This window comes from Choristoneura fumiferana, chromosome 5 (assembly GCF_025370935.1).
Source record: "Choristoneura fumiferana chromosome 5, NRCan_CFum_1, whole genome shotgun sequence".
Lineage (NCBI taxonomy): Eukaryota > Metazoa > Arthropoda > Insecta > Lepidoptera > Tortricidae > Choristoneura > Choristoneura fumiferana.
The window spans coordinates 12,277,671-12,297,883 of NC_133476.1; the positions used below are offsets into that span (position 1 = coordinate 12,277,671).

The following is a 20,213-nucleotide window of genomic DNA, read 5'->3' on the forward strand; positions in this document are numbered from 1 at the left end:
CCTCAACAACAATGTATTAGAGTGCATTTATTTTAAATTACTATTATCACCTATTATTATAATTTTGAGCGGTTAATTTAAGGAAGCGGCCGATGTGATTTCAAGGGCGTTAGAGTGAGAATCTTGGCCGTTTTCTTATTTTTAACGCTGACTGTAAGTTGTCATATTAGAAACTTGCATTATGAAAGAAATCACAATAGTATTATCGTTCATGGCCTCTTAGAGCTGTGCACGTCGAAGGTGGTCAATATTTTCATCTTCAACCTACATATTCAGTTTTATGGTAGGTATTTGAGAATTACTTATAGTTAGAGGTAGGTATAATGAGAATTAAGATTTTTGACCAAAAATCCGTTCTAAATACTTGGTCGTTTATTAAACTGTCGCATCAACAATTTTATGTAGAATTTCGGCTGGATAATATAATAAAACCCTGCTTAATAATCTTCATTTCGTTTATTACTTACCTTAAAAACAATCTAAACGTATTGTGAAAAACACTTAGGAAGAAGGAAGTCATGTTGTTCACACATAAGAGCAACCATTTGTTTATTTTTTACGTGCTCTTGATTGACTGCAGTAAAGCTGGCCTAGTTCGCCACAGTCAACGGTTGCACACGTGTACAGTGTCAGATGATTAAGGTGGTTAGACGAAATCGTTATTTCGTTTAATTTATGTTCAATCCACGCCTCTCAGTATTTTATTTAGCCTAATAGACTGTTGGAAAATAATTTATGGTATGCATAATTTTCTGTTGTCGGATAGACACTGTTTAGGTACCTTTATAAAGCCCAGAGCTACGCCTTTCGTTAAGTAGTTCAAGGTTGAATTCAACTTAACAATCGAGCTGCTGTGGTATTTACTTTTATAAACGTGTGTAAAATAAAACAACATAAAGTTCTTATTACTTTTTTATTTCTCTGTGAAATTAGCCCTATTTAAATACATCTTCATTCTTATTTCAAAATGGGAAATTAGCAAAATTTAACTACGTTAGTTATTTTTAAAACTTGACATGATCCACGCTGTCCCTATATCGCGACTATAGTGGTGATAAGATAAAGTGAGTACCTACTGATAAGGTTCTTATTTTTAAGTATGTCTCATCATACTGTTCTTGGAGCCATTAAGTAATTAAAACACTCATCGGCTTAAATGGACTTAGTGATATTTTCATTACAAATGAATTCATGAAAATGGTAAGCCGGACAAGGGGTTTTTTAGTTTAATAATGAAAAAGTTGTTATACTTATAAAATAGTAACGTGTCTGGCTGGCAGACATCGAGGGACAGCCTAACCAACCTAAACAACTGAGAATTAGAAGTTTGAAATTTGGCAGTCTAACTTTTTGAGAATCATTGGGAGACTCGTACTACGAAGTGATTTTGCGCAATTGCCATTGGATAGAGCTAGCCTATTTTTATTCTTCCATGATAGTGAAGTTGCGGGGTTAAGCAAGTTAATAAATAAGATGATTGTGAAAATCATTCATCATGAACATGAATTACACGAAGCTAAAGCACGATTCCTAAAACATAAAGTTACATAAACTAATTAGTTAGTCTGAACTTTTGTAAATTGTGTTTGTTTCTCTATTTTTGTAGAATAACTAATTTAAACAATACATACTAGTTAATTTCTAAAGCTGTAGTACCTAAACTAAAATATCTATCGATGAAAAGATCCGACAACGATCTAAAAATAGAAATTGCATCGTTTTTACGTTTCACGGTGCAAAACAACAAGCATTTACCTCCGTTTTTCGACGATAGCCGAAAATGTGGATGATTTTAGGTTACGTTACAATATGTCACGAACTCGTAGAAATGTTAGAAAATATTTAAAAAAAAATCTTTTTTCATTAAGATCAAGAAATACATATAAATTTTCAAACGAAATATTTTAAATCTAAACACGAAGTGATTTTGATTTATTACAATGCCTTTACGAAAGTTAGTGAAATTAAGTATCAATCATATTTTCACTGATAATTCATTGATTGAGACGGTACTGTTTATAATAGAGCTTCTTTGGACGGTATTTTAATGTCACAACATTCGTATCATTACATAAACATAACACTTCATTCTTTCCCACTTTACTGTCACTTCAGAGTTTATTTATTATGATTATGAGACTAATAATACGTAGATTTTGTAAGTAAAAGCAGAATTTAAGTTAAACAATTAAGTATATTACTCCCATTCTTTGATGGCAGTTCAGCTTGAGTTTTTGTAAAGCGAAACAGTTGTTTACAAAGTTTAATTTAATACAACAAGCGGGTACGCAGATGTTTGTTCGTAAAATAAACGTTGATAGATGAACATTTTAAACACAATTTTATTTAGCAAATTTTTAATTAAAATATTTTAATAAAAGTGGATAGTGGTTTGTAGTTGGCAATGTCGGATTTCTTGAGTTTGAAGACAAGTTTCAAAGTTACTCATAAAGATAGCGATTTGCGTCCACGTTTCTCAGCCGCTACATACAGTACTCCTAAGGGGATTTAACTAGGTCCTTGGCAGAGAGTACTATTTATCTCGGCTGTTGTACAGTCTACGCTGTCAGTTGTTTACTTGAGCTAGAAACAAGCTTAGCCTATAAGACAAGGCGATATGCGATATAAATTATACACAAGATTTCGCTGTCAAGATTACTAAATTACTAAATCTGCGATGTATATTGGCCAGCAAATCAACAAAACGGGAAAATCTAATGTGCCATGCTTATCATAATTATGTATTTTAGTTTTTATATTCATGGCAATTACCGCGGCAATAATTTAGTCTGCGGTTAACGACGAAGATACCCAACGTTAATTATTTCAAAGCTTTACGCATTATTTTTACTAATCCTCTGCGTTCGTATTCGTAAATGTTTATCCAAGTAAAGCCTAATAGGACTCGCCTACCTGGCGTATATATGACGATGGCAAACAACCCAAGTTATTTTTGTACTAAGTGATTGTGTGTGTGTGATTTTAAAAATCAAAATTGATATATAATTTTAGGAATATGGTAGGGTAGGTACCCAATTTAGGGATTAAAGGAACTACTGAATCATGAAAAAATTTAGTTTGGTATTAGTTTATTTATTGTACAGGGGTGCCAACAGAACCCTATTACTAAGACTCCGCTGTCTGTCTGTCTGTCCGTCCGTTTGTCACAGGGCTCATCTCTTGAGTCGTAATAGTTAGACACTAGAAACTTTCACAGTTTATGTATTACTGTGGCCGCTCGCTACAACAACAAACACTAAAAACAGAATAAAAAAAATATTTAAGGGGGTTCCCATACAGCAAACGCGATTGTTTTGCCGTTTTTAGGGTTCCGGAGCCAAAATGACAAAAACGGAACCCTTATAGTTTCGCCATGTCTGTCTGTCTGTCCGTCCGCGGCTTTGCTCAGGGACTAAAAATGCTAGAAAGCCGTAATTTTGCACGGATATATATGTGAACTATGCCGATAAAATGGTACAATATAAAATTCAGAAAAAACATTTTTTTAGTTTACCTCCCATAGACGTAAAGTGGGGTTGATTTTTTTTTTCTCATCGAACCCTATAGTGTTACCCAACCATTAGGGGTTTGCAAAGGCGATTTTTCAATTCATTGATGTGTTTGCGAAATATTCAACTTTAAAGTGCAAATTTTCATTAAAATCGAGCGCCCCCCCCTCTAAAATCTAAACCGGTCGGTGGAAAAATTTGAAAAAATTCAGAATGGTAGCAAGTATATCAAACTTTCAAGGAAAACTATAACGGCTAAGTTTACTTGAGAATTATTTGTAGTTTAAGAGTAAATAGAAGCCTAAGGTATAAAATATACCTAAACTTGGAAGATTCCGTATAAAATACGAAATCCTTATAATATTAATATTAGGTACTTAAGATGTATATCAATGAAATTTGGAGTACAGATGTCTTGTCAAAGCCGCTATTTAGTTTTCTATTTAATTACAAAAATAAATATTTATAGTTGGCTGGCACTCCATACACGATACACGTAACAGAAATAAAAAAAAAAAATAATAACTCATCAACGCGTGGCACATAGTTCGACAGCTCTTTTGAAAAGATAGTAAGGTTTCTCAAAAACTTTTTTGATTAAGTGAAGATTTCCGAAAATAATCGCTCCCAAAGTAGCAAAATATGTGTCCCCCCCCCCCTCTATCTTGTAAACCGTTTGTCCAAAAAATATGGAAAGGCTTAATAAATACTTTCAACGAAAATTGGTTTCAACATGATCAGATTTTACCGTTTTTGAGTAATTGCCGAAAAACTGCGCTTCTCAACAAAAGAACGTAAGCGCCGTGAAGATACGCTCTTTTTCTGGTAATAGATTTTAAGACTGTGGTAAGTGTTAAGTGTAATTGTGTTATAACGCAAATAATATTACTTGATTTTTTTCGTAATGGCTACGGAAACCTATCTTGGGCGTGTCCGACACGCTCTTGGCCGTTTTTTTTACTTTATATTAATGACGGCAATAAATAGACGCTTGAAATATTCACAAAATCTTTAGTTGTATAGGTTTGTAATTACTTTAAAAATAAATAATTAAATTAAACTAACTGATTTGGCTCAGGGACCCAAAGAGTGTCTTGGCCTCCGAAACGAGAGCATGCCTTCTGTCCCGATCGTGCGCAGCCTCTTGCCAGTCGTCGACTTGGAGACGTCGCAGATCCGCCTGGACACTGTCCTCCCAGCGGTACCTGGGTCACCCAACCGGGCGGCGACCAGCCGGTCTCCACAAGGTGTTGGTGTCCAGGCTTGTCAGCAGGAATACAAAGTCAAGGATCTATAAAACTGTCGTAAGACCTGTCCTTATGTATGCTGTCCTTATGTAGGCTGTGAGGCCTGGACACTAACACAAAAAGAGGAATATCAACTTGTAGCGGAAAGGAAGGTCTTGCGTAAGATCCTGGGACCTGTCAAGAGAGACGACGGCACGTGGAGGATCCGTAAAAACAGAGAGATCCAGGAGCTGGTGGCTGAACCCAACATCATCGGCGTAACAAAATCACACAGACTTCGCTGGTTCGGCCACCTACTACGAATGGGAGAGGATCGGGCTGCCAAAAGAGCGTACGTGGGGCGTGGGGCAACTTGGCCCTAGAACATGTCGTCAGGAATGTCTTAGCACTGGACGTAGGTGTTGAGTTGAGCGGCAGGCACGAGGTGATAGGGTACGCGGATGACCTTGCTTTATTAGGGGAAAGCCGGGAGGAGGTGGCCGAAGCGGCCAGGGTCTTGGAGCAAGAGGCGTCCAAGATAGGTTTAGGGATCAACCAGACAAAAACAGAATACTTCCACATGAAATAATTAAACTAATATAAATATTTAAGGGGGGCTCCCATACAACAAACGTTTTTTTTTTTAGTTTTTTGCTTAAGTCTAATGTTGTATAGATAATGGTACGGAACCCTTCGTGTGCGAGTCTGACTTGCACTTTGCTGGTTTTTTTTAGTAAGTATGAAAAATTATTTAGCAAGAATGGCATTAGTTGTGAGTAGCACTATGCTAACATTGTTTATATCGTCGCCCGATCGTAAAATGCGTCAGATCATGAAATTCCTAGCCGTTTCATGAATTTACTCGCTAACAGTCGCCATATCTTTAAAAACTCATCGAAAGCTTATAACCCAAAAACTATAATACCGAAAATTAATATGCCTACAATAATTTTCCTGAAACTAAAGTGACCAAGCCAGCAACTACTTTACGATGTGCTTGGTTTGAAGCTAGGAATATGTATGAATACGTTGGTCTTGTCAAATTGCCATATCTTTTACACGCATATCATCATGATATGCCTAGGTATGTATGAACTTCATGATGTTGTCGGAGTTTCGGATCGGGCGCCGACATTCATATCACTTAATTGTCATTTTTACAAGGCCGACTTTATATTGATGTCATGTTAGAAATTGCTGATGTTTGGGCAACAATGGCTAATGGGTGATGTGTCATTGTGTACCACAAACAAAAGGAAAAAAGTGGGTGAAAAGTTAACATAACATACACACGCCTGTTAGGCATGAACGTAGATCAACAAGGCATATTTAGAACAATAGACAGTAGGGCCTCGGTAATCCGGAGAGGCAAAAACAAGACCCTTTCCGGATTATCGAGGCGTCCGGATTATAGTATGTAATTGACACTGTACGTAATACACAAAAGGCGATAAACAATAGACTGACGACGCATTGGCTCATGGCATGGCAGCCCGCACATACACCCGCGAAGCCCATTGCCCGGCCGGATTACAGCGATCACCGAACAAGCGGGAGTCCGGATTACCGAGGCCTTAACACTGTATTCATGAAATCCAAAGTTAGAGCTTGAAACTCTATTTTCGTGTGTGACGAATATATTAATAGGTCGTTCATGTGGTTTATGCAGGAATGCGAACGTTTAATCGCATAATCTATTCTACCTAACTGTACGGTTCAGTTTAATCAATATTACTTTATCACTCTGAATTATCTGTAGATCACAGTAAGGAGTAGATCTAGAGATTTCTTGGAAAATAAAAATGGCTGCTAGCAACTATCTGTTTAGTATGTTAGTGGTCGCGGGCATCGATTCAACGTGCCACAGGTGTGAGTCACGTAACGGAAACACTTCTTTTCTGTGAGATTGATGTTCTGTAACTTGATGCATTCCCATCGTTTATTATAATATTTTATTTAAAATGTAAAAAACATTCGATATGGCTGTCCTATGTCTTACCAGTAATGAAACTATATTAAAAATATGATATTAAGACAGTGTGCTTTTGTGTACATATTTGATGGTATTTATTTATTGTATACTTAGTTTAATTATGTTTTTGAACAAATATTAGGACGATGCTCTTGGGTACATGTTTGAACAAACGTGGTATTACGTAATTACGTGGTATCACGTATAAATGTATGAGATCTGCATTGAAGACAGTATTATTTCAAATTTTCGACTCTACAATGACTAAATTAACTAAAGACTTATTTTGTTTTAAAAGGATTTTTTTCAAAATTTATATTCAAAAAATAACTTTATTCAATTTAGGCTATGACAAGCACTCATGAATGTCACAATAGTTATTTATGATACAAGTGCGGAAAGTAGGCAATTCCCAACGAGTGGCGGAGAACTTGAAACACGAGCGAAGCGAGTGTTTTGAGCCGGCACGAGTTGGGAATTTCCTACTTTCGACACGTATATCATACAACGTTTTACAATGCATTAAGCGAGGAAAAAAATCGAGGCAGTGACTACATCATTTATTTGCCATACTCCTTTTACTACAGTAGCAGGCGGTAGATATACATACCGACATGCATGCCGAACCAAAATCGTTAACGTATACACTTTATTAAACCAACTTTCATAACAATCATTGACTCAGAAGATTAGAACAGCTACAGTTACTAATGATAGGTAAAGAAGACTGTTTTAGTATCGTAATTTTTTAAGATTAATTATTAGCCCTTGTTGCTTGACATTTTCCACACTTATATTGGCTAGTCCTTATGGAGGAGTGCACGCTCCTATAATGCTAAATATCAGTGCAACCCGTGAATAAATCCCTGTAATAGTCAAGTAACATCAAGTATATGTATTATGTATCTAATCTACCAGCTCTTAACAAAAAGTTACCGTAAATCTGAGATTTTTTGGCTTTGGAACTGTAAATAAATCAAAACTGGTTCACTAATTCTAATAGAGAAAAGCAAATAAATAAGAATAAGACATACCGGTAGATGTTATAATATCCATGCGTGTAGAAGTAGATTATTCTATCAATTTACGATGTTTATTAACTTAGGTATGTATTAGGTATGTGTTAGGTAGTTCACGTATTTTGTTCAGCATTGAGTTTGTCACTGACAATATGTGCTTCGTGGAGGACGTAAGGCAGCGTAAAGTCAGATAAAAATTCTTCATTTAAACTCTTCATTTTAATTTACTCATCAAAAATTAATTCACCGGACTGAACTCATGAACATTACTTTGGCGGGGTTTCATGACAGGCGCGAACGGGTAACCATGATTGGTTCGTGCTACGTCGTGCGCGCGCACTGGAAGCTCATTGGTTAACTTTCGAGTGCGCGCGCTTGACGTCGCACGGTCCGAATTGGACTCAAGAATTTATTCCCTTTTTTTTCATAACTTTAGACGGAATTAAAATACGAGTTTACATGAAAAAAAAAAAATAACGTTCTCTTTTCTGTCGCGTTTATCTTATCAGTAAATATTCAGTTGGTTGCATCAAACGTTTTCTTATTTGTTCAAAGCCTAACTATAACGACTCTTTAGACTTATTTTTTTAACAATACTTTGGACATCATTTGGCAATTTAAAAAGTTACTTTACCGCACTTAAGTGCGGTAAGTAAAGCCCATACAACTTTACTGCACACTTGTGGATGCGTGCAGGAATCACTAATTTTCTATGGATATGTTGACCCACGTCAAGAGGCACTTTCCGAGCACGTGCATTGTAAAAAACCTACCACTACATCTATTTCCATTTCCATGTTTCCTTATAAACAAGCGTAGGTTGTAGGTACTTGGTTAGTACCTGGCTCACAAAGTTTTTTATTTTGTCACTGCACCCGAGGCTGACTTCCGCTTTGTGTTGAGCGGTTTGGGTCTACCAGGTGGGCTGTGTCATTTGAATCATGTTAGAAAAAATAGAGTACCTATAGTACGGGGGAATAATATCATTGAGCTATTCCTATGCTAAAATACGGTATTTGGCAACTCCTGATTTTGCCATATCATAATATTATTATGAAAATATAGATAAACAGATAGTGTTTAGCGACGAAAAAATTTAAATCGGTTGAAAATTGGATTTATAGTGATTTTTTGAAAAATCTATATACCTGTCTCTTTTTCAAACGCTTTTCTCTATGCATCAAGTATGGCGGTACTGGCTAATCTTGAATTTCAAACCTTTATAACTTTGTTATTTGTAAAGGTAGCTTAAAAATTGTTTTTCTATTCGATAACAGGCATTGTGTAGTTTTAATTTATATAACGTATACAAAATAGTCAAATACCGTATTGTATTATCGAACCAATTGAATCGTGATGCACTATGAAATCCTTATACAATAATATCATAGTGATATGATAATGCCTGTCAAAGAAATTCACTATTGAAATGAATCGATTGCATATATTTAAGTTACATATATCTTTTTGTCCGTGTTAAAAGTGGTTGTATGTTGTAAATCATTCATTACATATTTTGCTATTTCACACAATGTTAATTACCAAGCCTGTAAAGGATTATCTGTTAAAAATGTGGGCACCCAATTGAAATTCCCATTAATAAAATGCTGAAAGGTTTTGTTGCGAGTTGCTCTGAAACCATAACTAATGCATAAGGAAGCCTTTCACCCTCAGTGGTTTCATGTTCGTTTTATAAAGAAGCCATATAAGCAACACGGCTGTTCAGTTCAAAGCAACGTGATAAATAAACATTTTAAAAATATGGATTAAGTTTTAATGAAATCAGTCAATATTGAATACAATATTGTTGTTATTGATAACGACTAACCCCATTGTATGTTTATATAGTTTGGTATTTAAAATAAATGAGATGTTTTAACTGCATAATATTTGTTTTTTCGTCAAAGATGCACGCTGCCCCTGTTGGTTCTAAAATAAATCAAATTCCAGCGCCTATTTATGGAGGAAACCCTACTTTGTGACGAAAGCGGAGTCGCAGTTCCATATCATTAAAGGTTTAAATTACTTTTGTCGTTCTCCGAGCGCAAGCGTATGACCGCACGGCGCAACCGGTCAGCACAAACACTTACAGTTACACATATATGCTTTGCGTACCCCTACCAACACATAACAGGACAAGTCCGCTTATTGGACTAACTAAAGCATTCAAGGCACGGTCCCTGACGCATGCAGCACTGACATAAATAAGAAACTTGCATATGAATGGTACATATGTACAGTCAAGTGCAAAAATAAGTATCTATTCGAACCACTCAAAAATTGTTACTACGGCCTTATTGCGTCGAAATAAGAGTCTGTGGTACTTATTTTTGAAACTTTGAATCCTACTTCCTACTTAATAATATTATAAATGCGAAACTTTTGTAAGTCTGTTTGTTTGTTACTTCATCACGTCTAAACCACTGGACAGATTTAGATGAAAGTCGGTATACAGATAGTTTGAGTCCCGGAGAAGGACATAGGATAGTTTTTATGCCGGAAAATTGCATAGTTCCCGCGGGATAGCGATAAACGAATTCTGCGCGGACGGAGTCGCGGGTAAGGGCTAGTAAGTTCATATTTTTTCACTTGACTGTACCTAAATATGTAACCATCGATCTTTCTTATTTAACACATAAATAAGTTATGACCTTTCGCTGTTGTCCTACATACGGGCGGCTTTTTCTCGTGACCGTAAAATGCACCTATGGTAAGTAAGTACGTGTGATAGCCTATAAAATGCAAAAGAGTTTTTTGTGTTCTAAGCTGACTCTTCTGGTCTGATGCCATATTGAAATTCAAATCTTCCACAGGTAAGGTTTTGAATTTTCACACAAATTAACCATTTCGGGGTAAATTTATATTTTTTTGGGTTTGAAATTACTGCAATACGGTAGGTACTACCTACCCTACCTGTTATAAATTTTATTACAAATATTATTTAGGTACCGCTGGAGGGACGAGGTCCTGAAAGACCTTTTGGACCTTGGGGTCGAAGGCTGGCAAGATTTGACTCAAGATCGCAAAGCGTGGCGTAATCTGGTGTTGGAGGCCAAGACTCACTTTGGGTCACTGCGGAAGTATTTAGCTATAAAAAGCTTTTGCCAGTAAAATGTGAACCAGCTCGAGATGGAAGAGAAACAGTATTCGTCCCTGAATGATTAACATAAATTTCGCTAAAGTGACGTACGTTATCTACATAATAATGGCTTAGAAGTCGGATTTAAAGAACACAGAAGGCGCACCCGCACTAATTTTAAAACTTTTCTGAACCATGACGAAGGTTCGCTCCACCTCGATAGGCACTTAAATGCCGTACGCGACGATATTTATGAACCAGACTAACCACGGTGCTAAAGTATTTGAGCTATTTTATGCCATAGAGATAGATAGAGTATTTTTGACAATTAATATTTTGCCTTAACAATATGATGTAAGTCTCTTCCGTATATTTAATGTTCCCTTTATAATAAAATATAAAGTTCATACTATTTAAAGGGAGTATATTTATACAGATATACAATCATATACACAGAAACAAAGCAAAGAAAGTAAAAACCGGGTAACAAACCTAAGCCCTTATCTAGGATAATACTTATTTAAAAACCGTTTATTTGTATGACCTGATTAACTTCGACTATGGTAATAAATGTATATAATTATAACAAAAAATTTAACCGACTACAAAAAACCATGAAAATAATTTTCTACCAGTCTGAAGTCGGTCGGTGCCTCAGCACGAGCCAGCAGGAGTGGACCTATAGTCATCTAACTCACCTACGCACTTTATATTGGAATTCAATCACTCCTGCTGGCTCGTGCTGAGGCACCGACCGACTTCAGACTGGTAGAAAATTATTTTCATGGTTTTATGTAGTCGGTTAAATTTTTTGTTATATTTTTTTTACGCTTTTTTTTTTACTAAGATACAATAGTTTAATATCAACTGCTCGTCACCTTTTACGAAAGATTGCTTTTTCCGATGCAGAGACGTTCATTATTGAGGAGTCCTGGTGCTTCACCATCACCACCCGTTTTAACATATGCATTACGAGAAGCATAAATTGCTTAGCAACTCTGTCAAAGTAATTAAAATTTATCCCGTGAAATAGTAAAGTATGTTATTGAGTAGTAGCTCCGATAGTCAACTGTGGTCTTCGTCATAAGTTTCACTTCACCAAATGATGATTTTTCAAGAGCAAATGCATGAGTTACTACTAAATATATCCAATTTACTATAGGTGTCCCTACAAAATTTTAAGAGTTCTCTCGATTTCCTTAAGATCCAATCATCAGATCCTGATTTGGTGCTCTTGGGACCTAATTAAAGACATTCAAACGCAAAAAAAAACAAATCGGTTCATAAATGACGGAGTTCTGACAACAACAACTACAACCGAATTGATAACCTCCTCCTTTTTTAAGTCGGTTACAAATAAGGTCAAAGCTTTGAATACGCACATCCTGTAACGATACAAAATACCCCATTATTAAATCGAACGATTCCTAGAACTCGAAAATTAACTATTCAGGTCAAATGGCTAGTTGAATTGTTTGCTTTACTTCCGCAAGTTAGTTAATTGTGCAGCAAAAAATCCTACAACAAAATATAGTAAGCTAAGTAAGTATTAAGCTTTGAATGATAAAGTCTATGTGACGGTATAACATCTTAGAGCATCATAAAAATGTAATGTTAGTAGTGCGTTGTCAAACTTAGCAAAGCAAAGAAAAACTACTGGTAGAGTTCCGCTTTGAAAGAACTCCTAAAAAACAAACCAGACTTGGTGTAGCTGGTGGGTAGGTAACATGCTGTCTTTGAAAAAATAATACTAAAAGGATCAGTGTTAAAAATACCGCGTTACTAAAGTAAGTAGTAAACTGTTAACTTATTAATCGAAGCTTAACTCCCAAAATAGATCTTGGTTTTATAATGGTTATTTTATTTTTCCTCGGTGACGGGATTCCAATTCAGTATTTGCAGCACAATTTACAATTAGGTACTTAACGACTAGGCATAGCTGTTTACAGCATCAGTTTGGGGAGCGCGTATATATTTCCAGTGATTATCTATCTATGATAAGTCACGTTTGGGCTTAGAGTTGGTTTTAAAAATGTTTATGAAAAAGGTTGAATTACCAATAAAGCACCGAGTATTTTAATTTGAATAAGGAATACAAAAGTTAATCCAATTACTTCGGACTCATTTTACGTAGGATCTGTATGATGTACTTTCTAACATAATACTTATAGGAATCCTGTCTCACTTGAGACAGAATGGAAAAAAGGTCCTAACTTCTAAGATTGCAATTCACAATCTTAAGGTAAAGTAAAACATTTTTAATCCAACAGTTAATTGCGTGAATACATTTTTTTACATTGTCCGATTATTATATTTCCGAATGTAAGCTAAACAAGCCGCAAATAATTACACCAAACCGAAACCCCTTACTTATTTATTACACAAAGTCGGTCACATTCACGTCACAGGCTTTTTCCAATTTATAATTTACAGTGTCGGGAGCAGTTGTCCTAGTCGGTTCATATATTAGTGTCTATGTAAACCATTTTATGTGCGGTGAGTGTAGAAATCGATTGTGTACAAACCACACACAATGTAAAGTGATGCTAGTAGATGGACTTCGAACGTACAATACAACCACCGAACCGATTGACTAGTTTATGTAGGTTCATATGTATGCTTCGAAAAATAAATGTTTAAAATATTGGTCATGCATTTTCTTAGTTAGGTAAAGCATAGACCGCGACGACTAACAAATAAATATATTTTTAGATACCTACCTAATAAGTACCTTTATTATTTAGTAGTATTTAGCTCTTAGGTATATGATTGTATTTTCTATAAGTTTATATTCTTAAATAAATTTACTTGTTACCTAATAAGTTAACCTTGAGAATAAGTGATAACATTTTTTTTAAATATAGGTATCATTAGAAAAAGTTCGTGCAAAGTGAGACGACAAATGATTGACTGACCAAAAGAAATAAAAACCGAAGAGGGAAATCCTTCCAAGCAGTAAGAAATTGATTAGCGGTAGATAGTCGTGGGGTTGGCACATTGCGACAAGCTGAACAGTGAGTAAAATGTTTTACGAGGTTCAGCCTGCGGCACAAATTTGGTTCATAAATAAATCCGTGTTTGAATTAAAATGTCCTGCATTCAAATTTAAAATAGAAAAACGTATTTTTAAATTATTTTTCTCAAACATGCTCGGAAATGTATTGGTTAATGTCACGAAATGGAGACATGAAGTTTCTCATTTATGGCTCCCTACCACCTCCCTACATAACTTCTTGGCCTAGGCCATGAAGTATGTATGAAAATCCATTATTGTCCGCTGCTCTAACTTTTTAATTTTGCTTACTAACATTAAACTGACAAAGGAAAAATTACGAACAGCCAACCACCACTACTCTGTAAGCATTTGCGATACTGCGATGCGATGCGAAGCGATGCGATGCGATGCTTTGCGAAGCGATGCGATGCGATACGATACGATGCGATACGATGCGATACGATGCGATGCGATGCGATGCGATGCGATGGATGGATGAAATATTTCCTCACATTGTTTGAGAAAAGCACTATACAAACCTCGGCCAGAACAGGGATTGCTGGACTCGTTTTATCGGTCACTATGACAGGTCAAAAAATGGCAGGAAAATTCCGCTCTGAATATACATACGTAAAAATTTACATACAATTTATAATAGCAGATCTTTAATTCTCATTATATCAAATCACGGTCTAATAGTAGTAGTAGGTAGTGTTATTTAAATTCTCGTGCGACATCACTTATAGCGCGGAAGTATTATGACAAAACTTTTATCGGAAGTACCGTTTTATCGTCTACCCCGAACTCGTCCATCAATCCCTTACTTCATGGCCTCTGCAATAATGTACTATTATTTTAAAGTTTATTTTAAACTGGAGCACAACATTAACTCGCAGAGATTATCAACAATAAAATTGGTCTGGTGTTTCCAGATAACTTTACATTCAAAATCGTAAATAAGAAAGCTCCTGTGTGCGTGTGCATGCTTTTGTCTCGCTAAAATGGCTGGACTGATTTCAATGAAATTTGGTACGTTTAAAGCGGGTCCATGTTGATGTAAAATGGCATGAGAAACATTTTCGGACTTCCGATAATAGGACTTAAAAAGTTATGTGTAAAAAATGCGCACCCGCTTAAAGCTGTATTTCTGGAATAGCACATATTTAAGATAACTTTTTATTACTATATTTCTGTCTAGGCGTATTGTAAAACCACAAAATCTCTAAGTCTAGAAGCACGGAACTTTGTGCTCATACTTTTTTTTACGTAAATTTAATTTTTGGGGATTCAATTTTACTACCGACCAGATATTTTTTTTTTTTTTTTTTTTTTTTTATTCGACTGGTTGGCAAACGAGCAAGTGGGTCTCCTGATGGTAAGAGATCACCACTGCCCATAGACACTCGCAACACCAGGGGGATTGCAGATGCGTTGCCAACCTAGAGGCCTAAGATGGGATACCTCAAGTGCCAGTAATCAGACAGATCCAAGAGTGAATGCTTTGTAACTCATAATTTTTGAAATGAGCTATGGCCATAAAAATATCGCGTTTACTCTGAAAAATATCCAATCGATAATGTCTTTTATTATATCGTACGAAATGTATTAATACAACCTTGATCTTACGTTTTATTTTTATCACAGGGGTGATGTGGGACTGATTATGATTGTCATGTGTTTAACAATAACCAGACATGAACAAAAAAAAAAGGCTTTCAGCGGTCCATGATGACCATCCACATCGTCCTTTGTTGTTATAACGAAGACTCGATTCATTCAGGCGACTGCAAAGCTGCACGGCACGACTATGGGTAAAAATAGAAAATAATCGATCCTGTTACCCGTGTTAGTCGCTTGACCCAGGAAACTTCGACAGGACTAGGACACAAATCCGTATCCTGTGAATCATGAGTCACGGCTATGTTCTGTATCTGTGCAAAGTAAGTCTATTGAGAATTTTGACGCCATGCATCGCCTCATAAGCGATCGTGATTTCAGCTTTTTATAAAGTAGTTGTCCTACTTTTGAATTATTTTAGAAAGATATTACTAATATGAACAATTTCATAAATAACATCTAATAAACTTTGTGTATCGATATTTTTGAGTCGTTTCAGATCCTTTAGATTACGTAATTAATTAAAGCTAATTAATGACAGTTGTTTTTGAACGGTAACAACAACGAACGGGGGGAAACGAGAAAATACAGGGCGAACTTGACTGTTCAAGAGTCGTGTATAATTTATAGTCGATAAGGTACTTACTTACGCACTCTTGGTATTCGCTTCGCGCTAAGCGGCTGTCGTAAAATCTTGGAAACACCCAAAGCGATCGGTTTCCTTCCAATGTATTTCTTTAAACGCTCCGTAGAAACTTCAGACAGGCAGGAGATTGTTTGCTCATTAATTATTCAATATTAAATCTTCCTCACTATAGGTAACTTTGGAAATAATGTGTTATTTGGATAATTTGTTAGTGTCTGGTAATGTCGTTATATCGCATTGATTTATTCTTAAATCTGGGCACGTGTGTCGGTAGGGATCTACACAATCACGATCTGGTTGGGCCGAATGAATAATTAAGAAGGGTCGCGAGGGTTGCTGGCGCCTAGAACGTCACACAGCCTTTGGGGACCTGTCACCAGCATATCTTACGATGTCAGAGGCACGTAACGTCACCTAGTTATTAGGTATTGTATTGTCCCAGAAATCTCGATAACGTACACGTAGCACAATTATACAGACCTTTAGATAGTCAACAAAAATGTAACATGTGTACAACTAAAAGCGAAAGACTAAAAACAGGCGAGTGTGGTAGGTAACATAATTACTTTCGAGTATTTATTCAGATAAATACTCAAAGCTTAATTATGATAAAAAATGTATTCCTGTTATTATTTGTTCTGTAACGACTACATTGGCCTAACTCTTACTGTTAAAAAGATATTTTTTAATCGTGCGCGCTAAAACAGTGTTTACTAACTAATATGCGGCAAGTATTCACTATTAACTTTTAATTCACGATTTCATGATTTCGCTACACCTACATAATTATTATGGACTGATGAGTGAAAAATGCAAGGATACCGTGTGGGCCATTTTGACTACGAAACCGTAATAATGTGCACTTTATGTGCCACATTAGGTACATTTTTATTTTATTTCATGAAGTAAGTTTTATCGTGAAGGGTCAACTATGTTACAGGAAAAGGTATTACGCAATAGAGTAACGTTATTGTTATCATTATCTTACTACACGACAGCATATATAGAAAACAAATTGTTAATGATGCTCATGAACCTAAGACAAATGGGGAGCAAGAGCCATTGAACTTTGTCGCCATACTGAGTTGCCTCATTGACGGTATTTACTCGCCCGCAACGCGTTTTAATATTAATAACTCCATACAGGAGAGCTCCTGCAGCCTTCTTCCGAGCCTCGAGTCTTTATGATGATGTTTACCGCCGCTCGTCGCCTACTTTGCCAGATACCGACTGGAAGAAGGTAGTTTCTCACAGCTTATGGCCAAGCCGCAATGTAGTAACACGAACACGTAACTGTACTCTTACAACTTGTGTAAGATGCGTCGGCCGGTGTTTTAGTTTCAAGTTTTTATTTTAGTATCGGAATTTTTAAGCATCAAACTTTGAGCGTTTACTTTGGGTCATCTAGATAACATGAATCACACACACACATTGATTTTTTAATGACAGGGCGACACGGATGTGACTGCATTATTATGGAAACAGGAGGATATATTATTGCAACAAAACAGTGTATCTGAAAGGCACCTGCCTACTTATGCACTTTCCTGTGCGTGCCCCTGAATGCATTTCTGTTAAAAACCTTTCTGTTTACAACAGCCTCACGTCCTTGAAGAGTCCTTATTGTACATGTTTCTCACTTAGGCTGCAGCTTGGTAGTATACATTGGTAGTATTTTTACTACAGTTTCTTATATATTCAGTACTGAGTTCAGTACTTATCCCTAACCGTTGTTTTAGCAGTCATTTCATCCAGCTGTTGCCCTTTGCTCTCTATGCCCAATAAAAACTATCAGACGACGCAAATCCCAAACCAGTAGAACTAGAGATTTGAAATATGGCAGACACATTCATTGAGGATCATCGAGGTGTATTTTGAAGAGATGTTTCAAAATTTCCACACCAGCTAACCAATTATTTATTTTTCCACGGGAACGAACTAGCAGATAAAGTTAGTACTCGTATGTAAAAAGCCAATATTAAGAATGAATGGTGAAAATATCATTAGCATTATTTTACGCTGAAGTGGGAAGGGAAAGTAGTTACGAGTTGTGATAAGCCCAATATTGTTATGCATATCTAACACGCTATGTGTGTTCGAGGTCTATCTATACTTCGTTTTAATGACTTTTGTAATCGTACTCATGAACAGAACTAGGTAGGTGAGAGTACTCGACGACGCTAGTCTCGTCGCCCTGTTGTGTGCGCGTGTGTTCAAAATCCAATTTTAAAAATATAGTACAATCATTACATTATTGTTTTTGCATATGAATTGAAGTGAGAATTAACTAAATTACTTAATGAATTTATACCGAAAAAATGTCGGCCAAAGTTATTTTAATTTTTAAGTCATTTTAGTTATTTTTTACCATATCCAGTTCTGTCTATCACCGAGCACTATTTTCTTCCCAAAGTTCACTAAAACTACTTAGTTACCTGATTGCAAAATTTGTTACAAAATATGAAAGCCAAAATTAACTAAGTTTTTTTGTTGAGTTTTCGATCATCAAATTATGACAATATTAGCTTTAAATATTATGCGAATAGTCACTAACTCTAGTCGAGAAATCACTAACTATCATTAAGGTTCATAATTTAAGAGATAAAAGTAATTACAGCTAATAACTTGGAAAATTAAGCTTTTTGTTTCGATGTGGCAGTTGGAGCTTATACCGTGACATTATTATATCATTGCAATGAGTGGGACCACAATTACGATAACAAGGTGTCCACTACAAATCCTAAAATAAATACCTGACTTCCCCGAGCCCGACTTTCCCTGATTACATTTCTAAATTTCCCTGACCAATGATGTACATTTCATAGCAGGTTATATGATTTTTTTTACTAACCCAAGCTACTGCTGCTGCTTAAGCTAGACCCGATGATGGGAATTCACTGCACACCGAACATGCTCACCTTTTTACCCGACTGCGAAAAAGGAGGGTTATGTGTTTGACGCGTATGTATGTATGTTTATTCCTGTGTCCTCTCGTAACTACTCAACGGCTGAACCGATTTTGATAAATCATACGTCATTGGATTCGTGTTGATGACGCGAGTGACACTGGATAGGGAATTCTTGAAAAATAAAAATGGCGGATTTTTGGCGCCAAATCGCAAGTCTAAAAAAAAATTTTATTCAAATCTGTCGAGTAAGGTCTTTTGTTTCAACGCGCGCTCTGCGACACGGCGCACGGCCCAGCGCCAGCACCCGCCCCGCAGCCGCCGCGCCAGCAGCCCACACAACAGGGCGACCAGACTAGCGTTGTTTTTTTTATTTTATTTCATGTCATGTTTGAGAAAAGCACTATACAAGCCTCGGCCGGAACGTGGGGTTGCCGCTTGGCCAGCGACCCCCTACTTCCCGGCCTCTACAGTAATGTACTATTTTCTCAAACATGCTATGTAATGTTTATGTTGTGTTCCATAAAAGGCCTGCAAAATAACAGTGTTTTGTTTCAATGCAAAACGTCAAATATCCACGGTAAAGGCTTACACGACTTGAAATTAATAATCTGAATTTCTATTTAAGTTAATTTATTAGTTACTGAATAAATTCACAGGACCATGAATATTCTATATGTAAATATATAAATATTGCCGACGCGTTTTTCGTCAAATTACAATTTAATTTACATAATAAAGTATTAATGTAGCTGATTAAATAGGCTGCAGTTCGTGTATAATGGCCCTAAAAGCCGAACAGCAAACACAATAAAAAAAGTTTTGGCGGGAAAATAGACAAGTGTCATTGTTTTTTTTTTTGATTGACTGGACTTGGGCGTTAGCCATTTTGCAAGTAAGTTCCATTGGCATTTCAAAAGTTTCGTTTAGAAACGTGATTTTTTTATTGTTGCAGTCCGTCCTACGTATAAGGGCTTAAGTGTAAAATCGTTACTTTACAGGACGGGCTTTCAAAGTCAAAAACTGACGTAATTCAGAGATGGTGTATCCGAGACTTCTAAAATTTGCCACACTAGCTAATAGTACTCTGTCCTTCAATCACAAAGAATAATTTTTAATAAAATATTTCTTCATTAAAAGTTATTGTACATACGCCCATATACGTGAATTTCCGGGAAATAAACTTTTGTACAAAAAGACAGTAAAAAGATCTATGTGTGGTACTTTGGCTCATATACGCGTAC

The 20,213-nt window shown here is 36.2% G+C and overlaps 2 protein-coding genes across 4 annotated transcripts in view; one reads left to right on the forward strand and one right to left on the reverse strand.

The window, feature by feature from the left end:
- LOC141427679 (uncharacterized) overlaps positions 1–5,324 on the forward strand; it is a 25,944-nt gene extending 20,620 nt beyond the window's left edge. The window contains 1 exon segment of the mRNA XM_074087276.1: positions 5,155–5,324. Coding sequence (XP_073943377.1) covers positions 5,155–5,324 — 170 coding nt within the window.
- Positions 1–20,213, reverse strand: part of sdk (sidekick cell adhesion molecule) — an 86,711-nt gene that overhangs the window by 59,400 nt on the left and 7,098 nt on the right. The gene's annotated exons all lie outside the window — the stretch shown is intronic.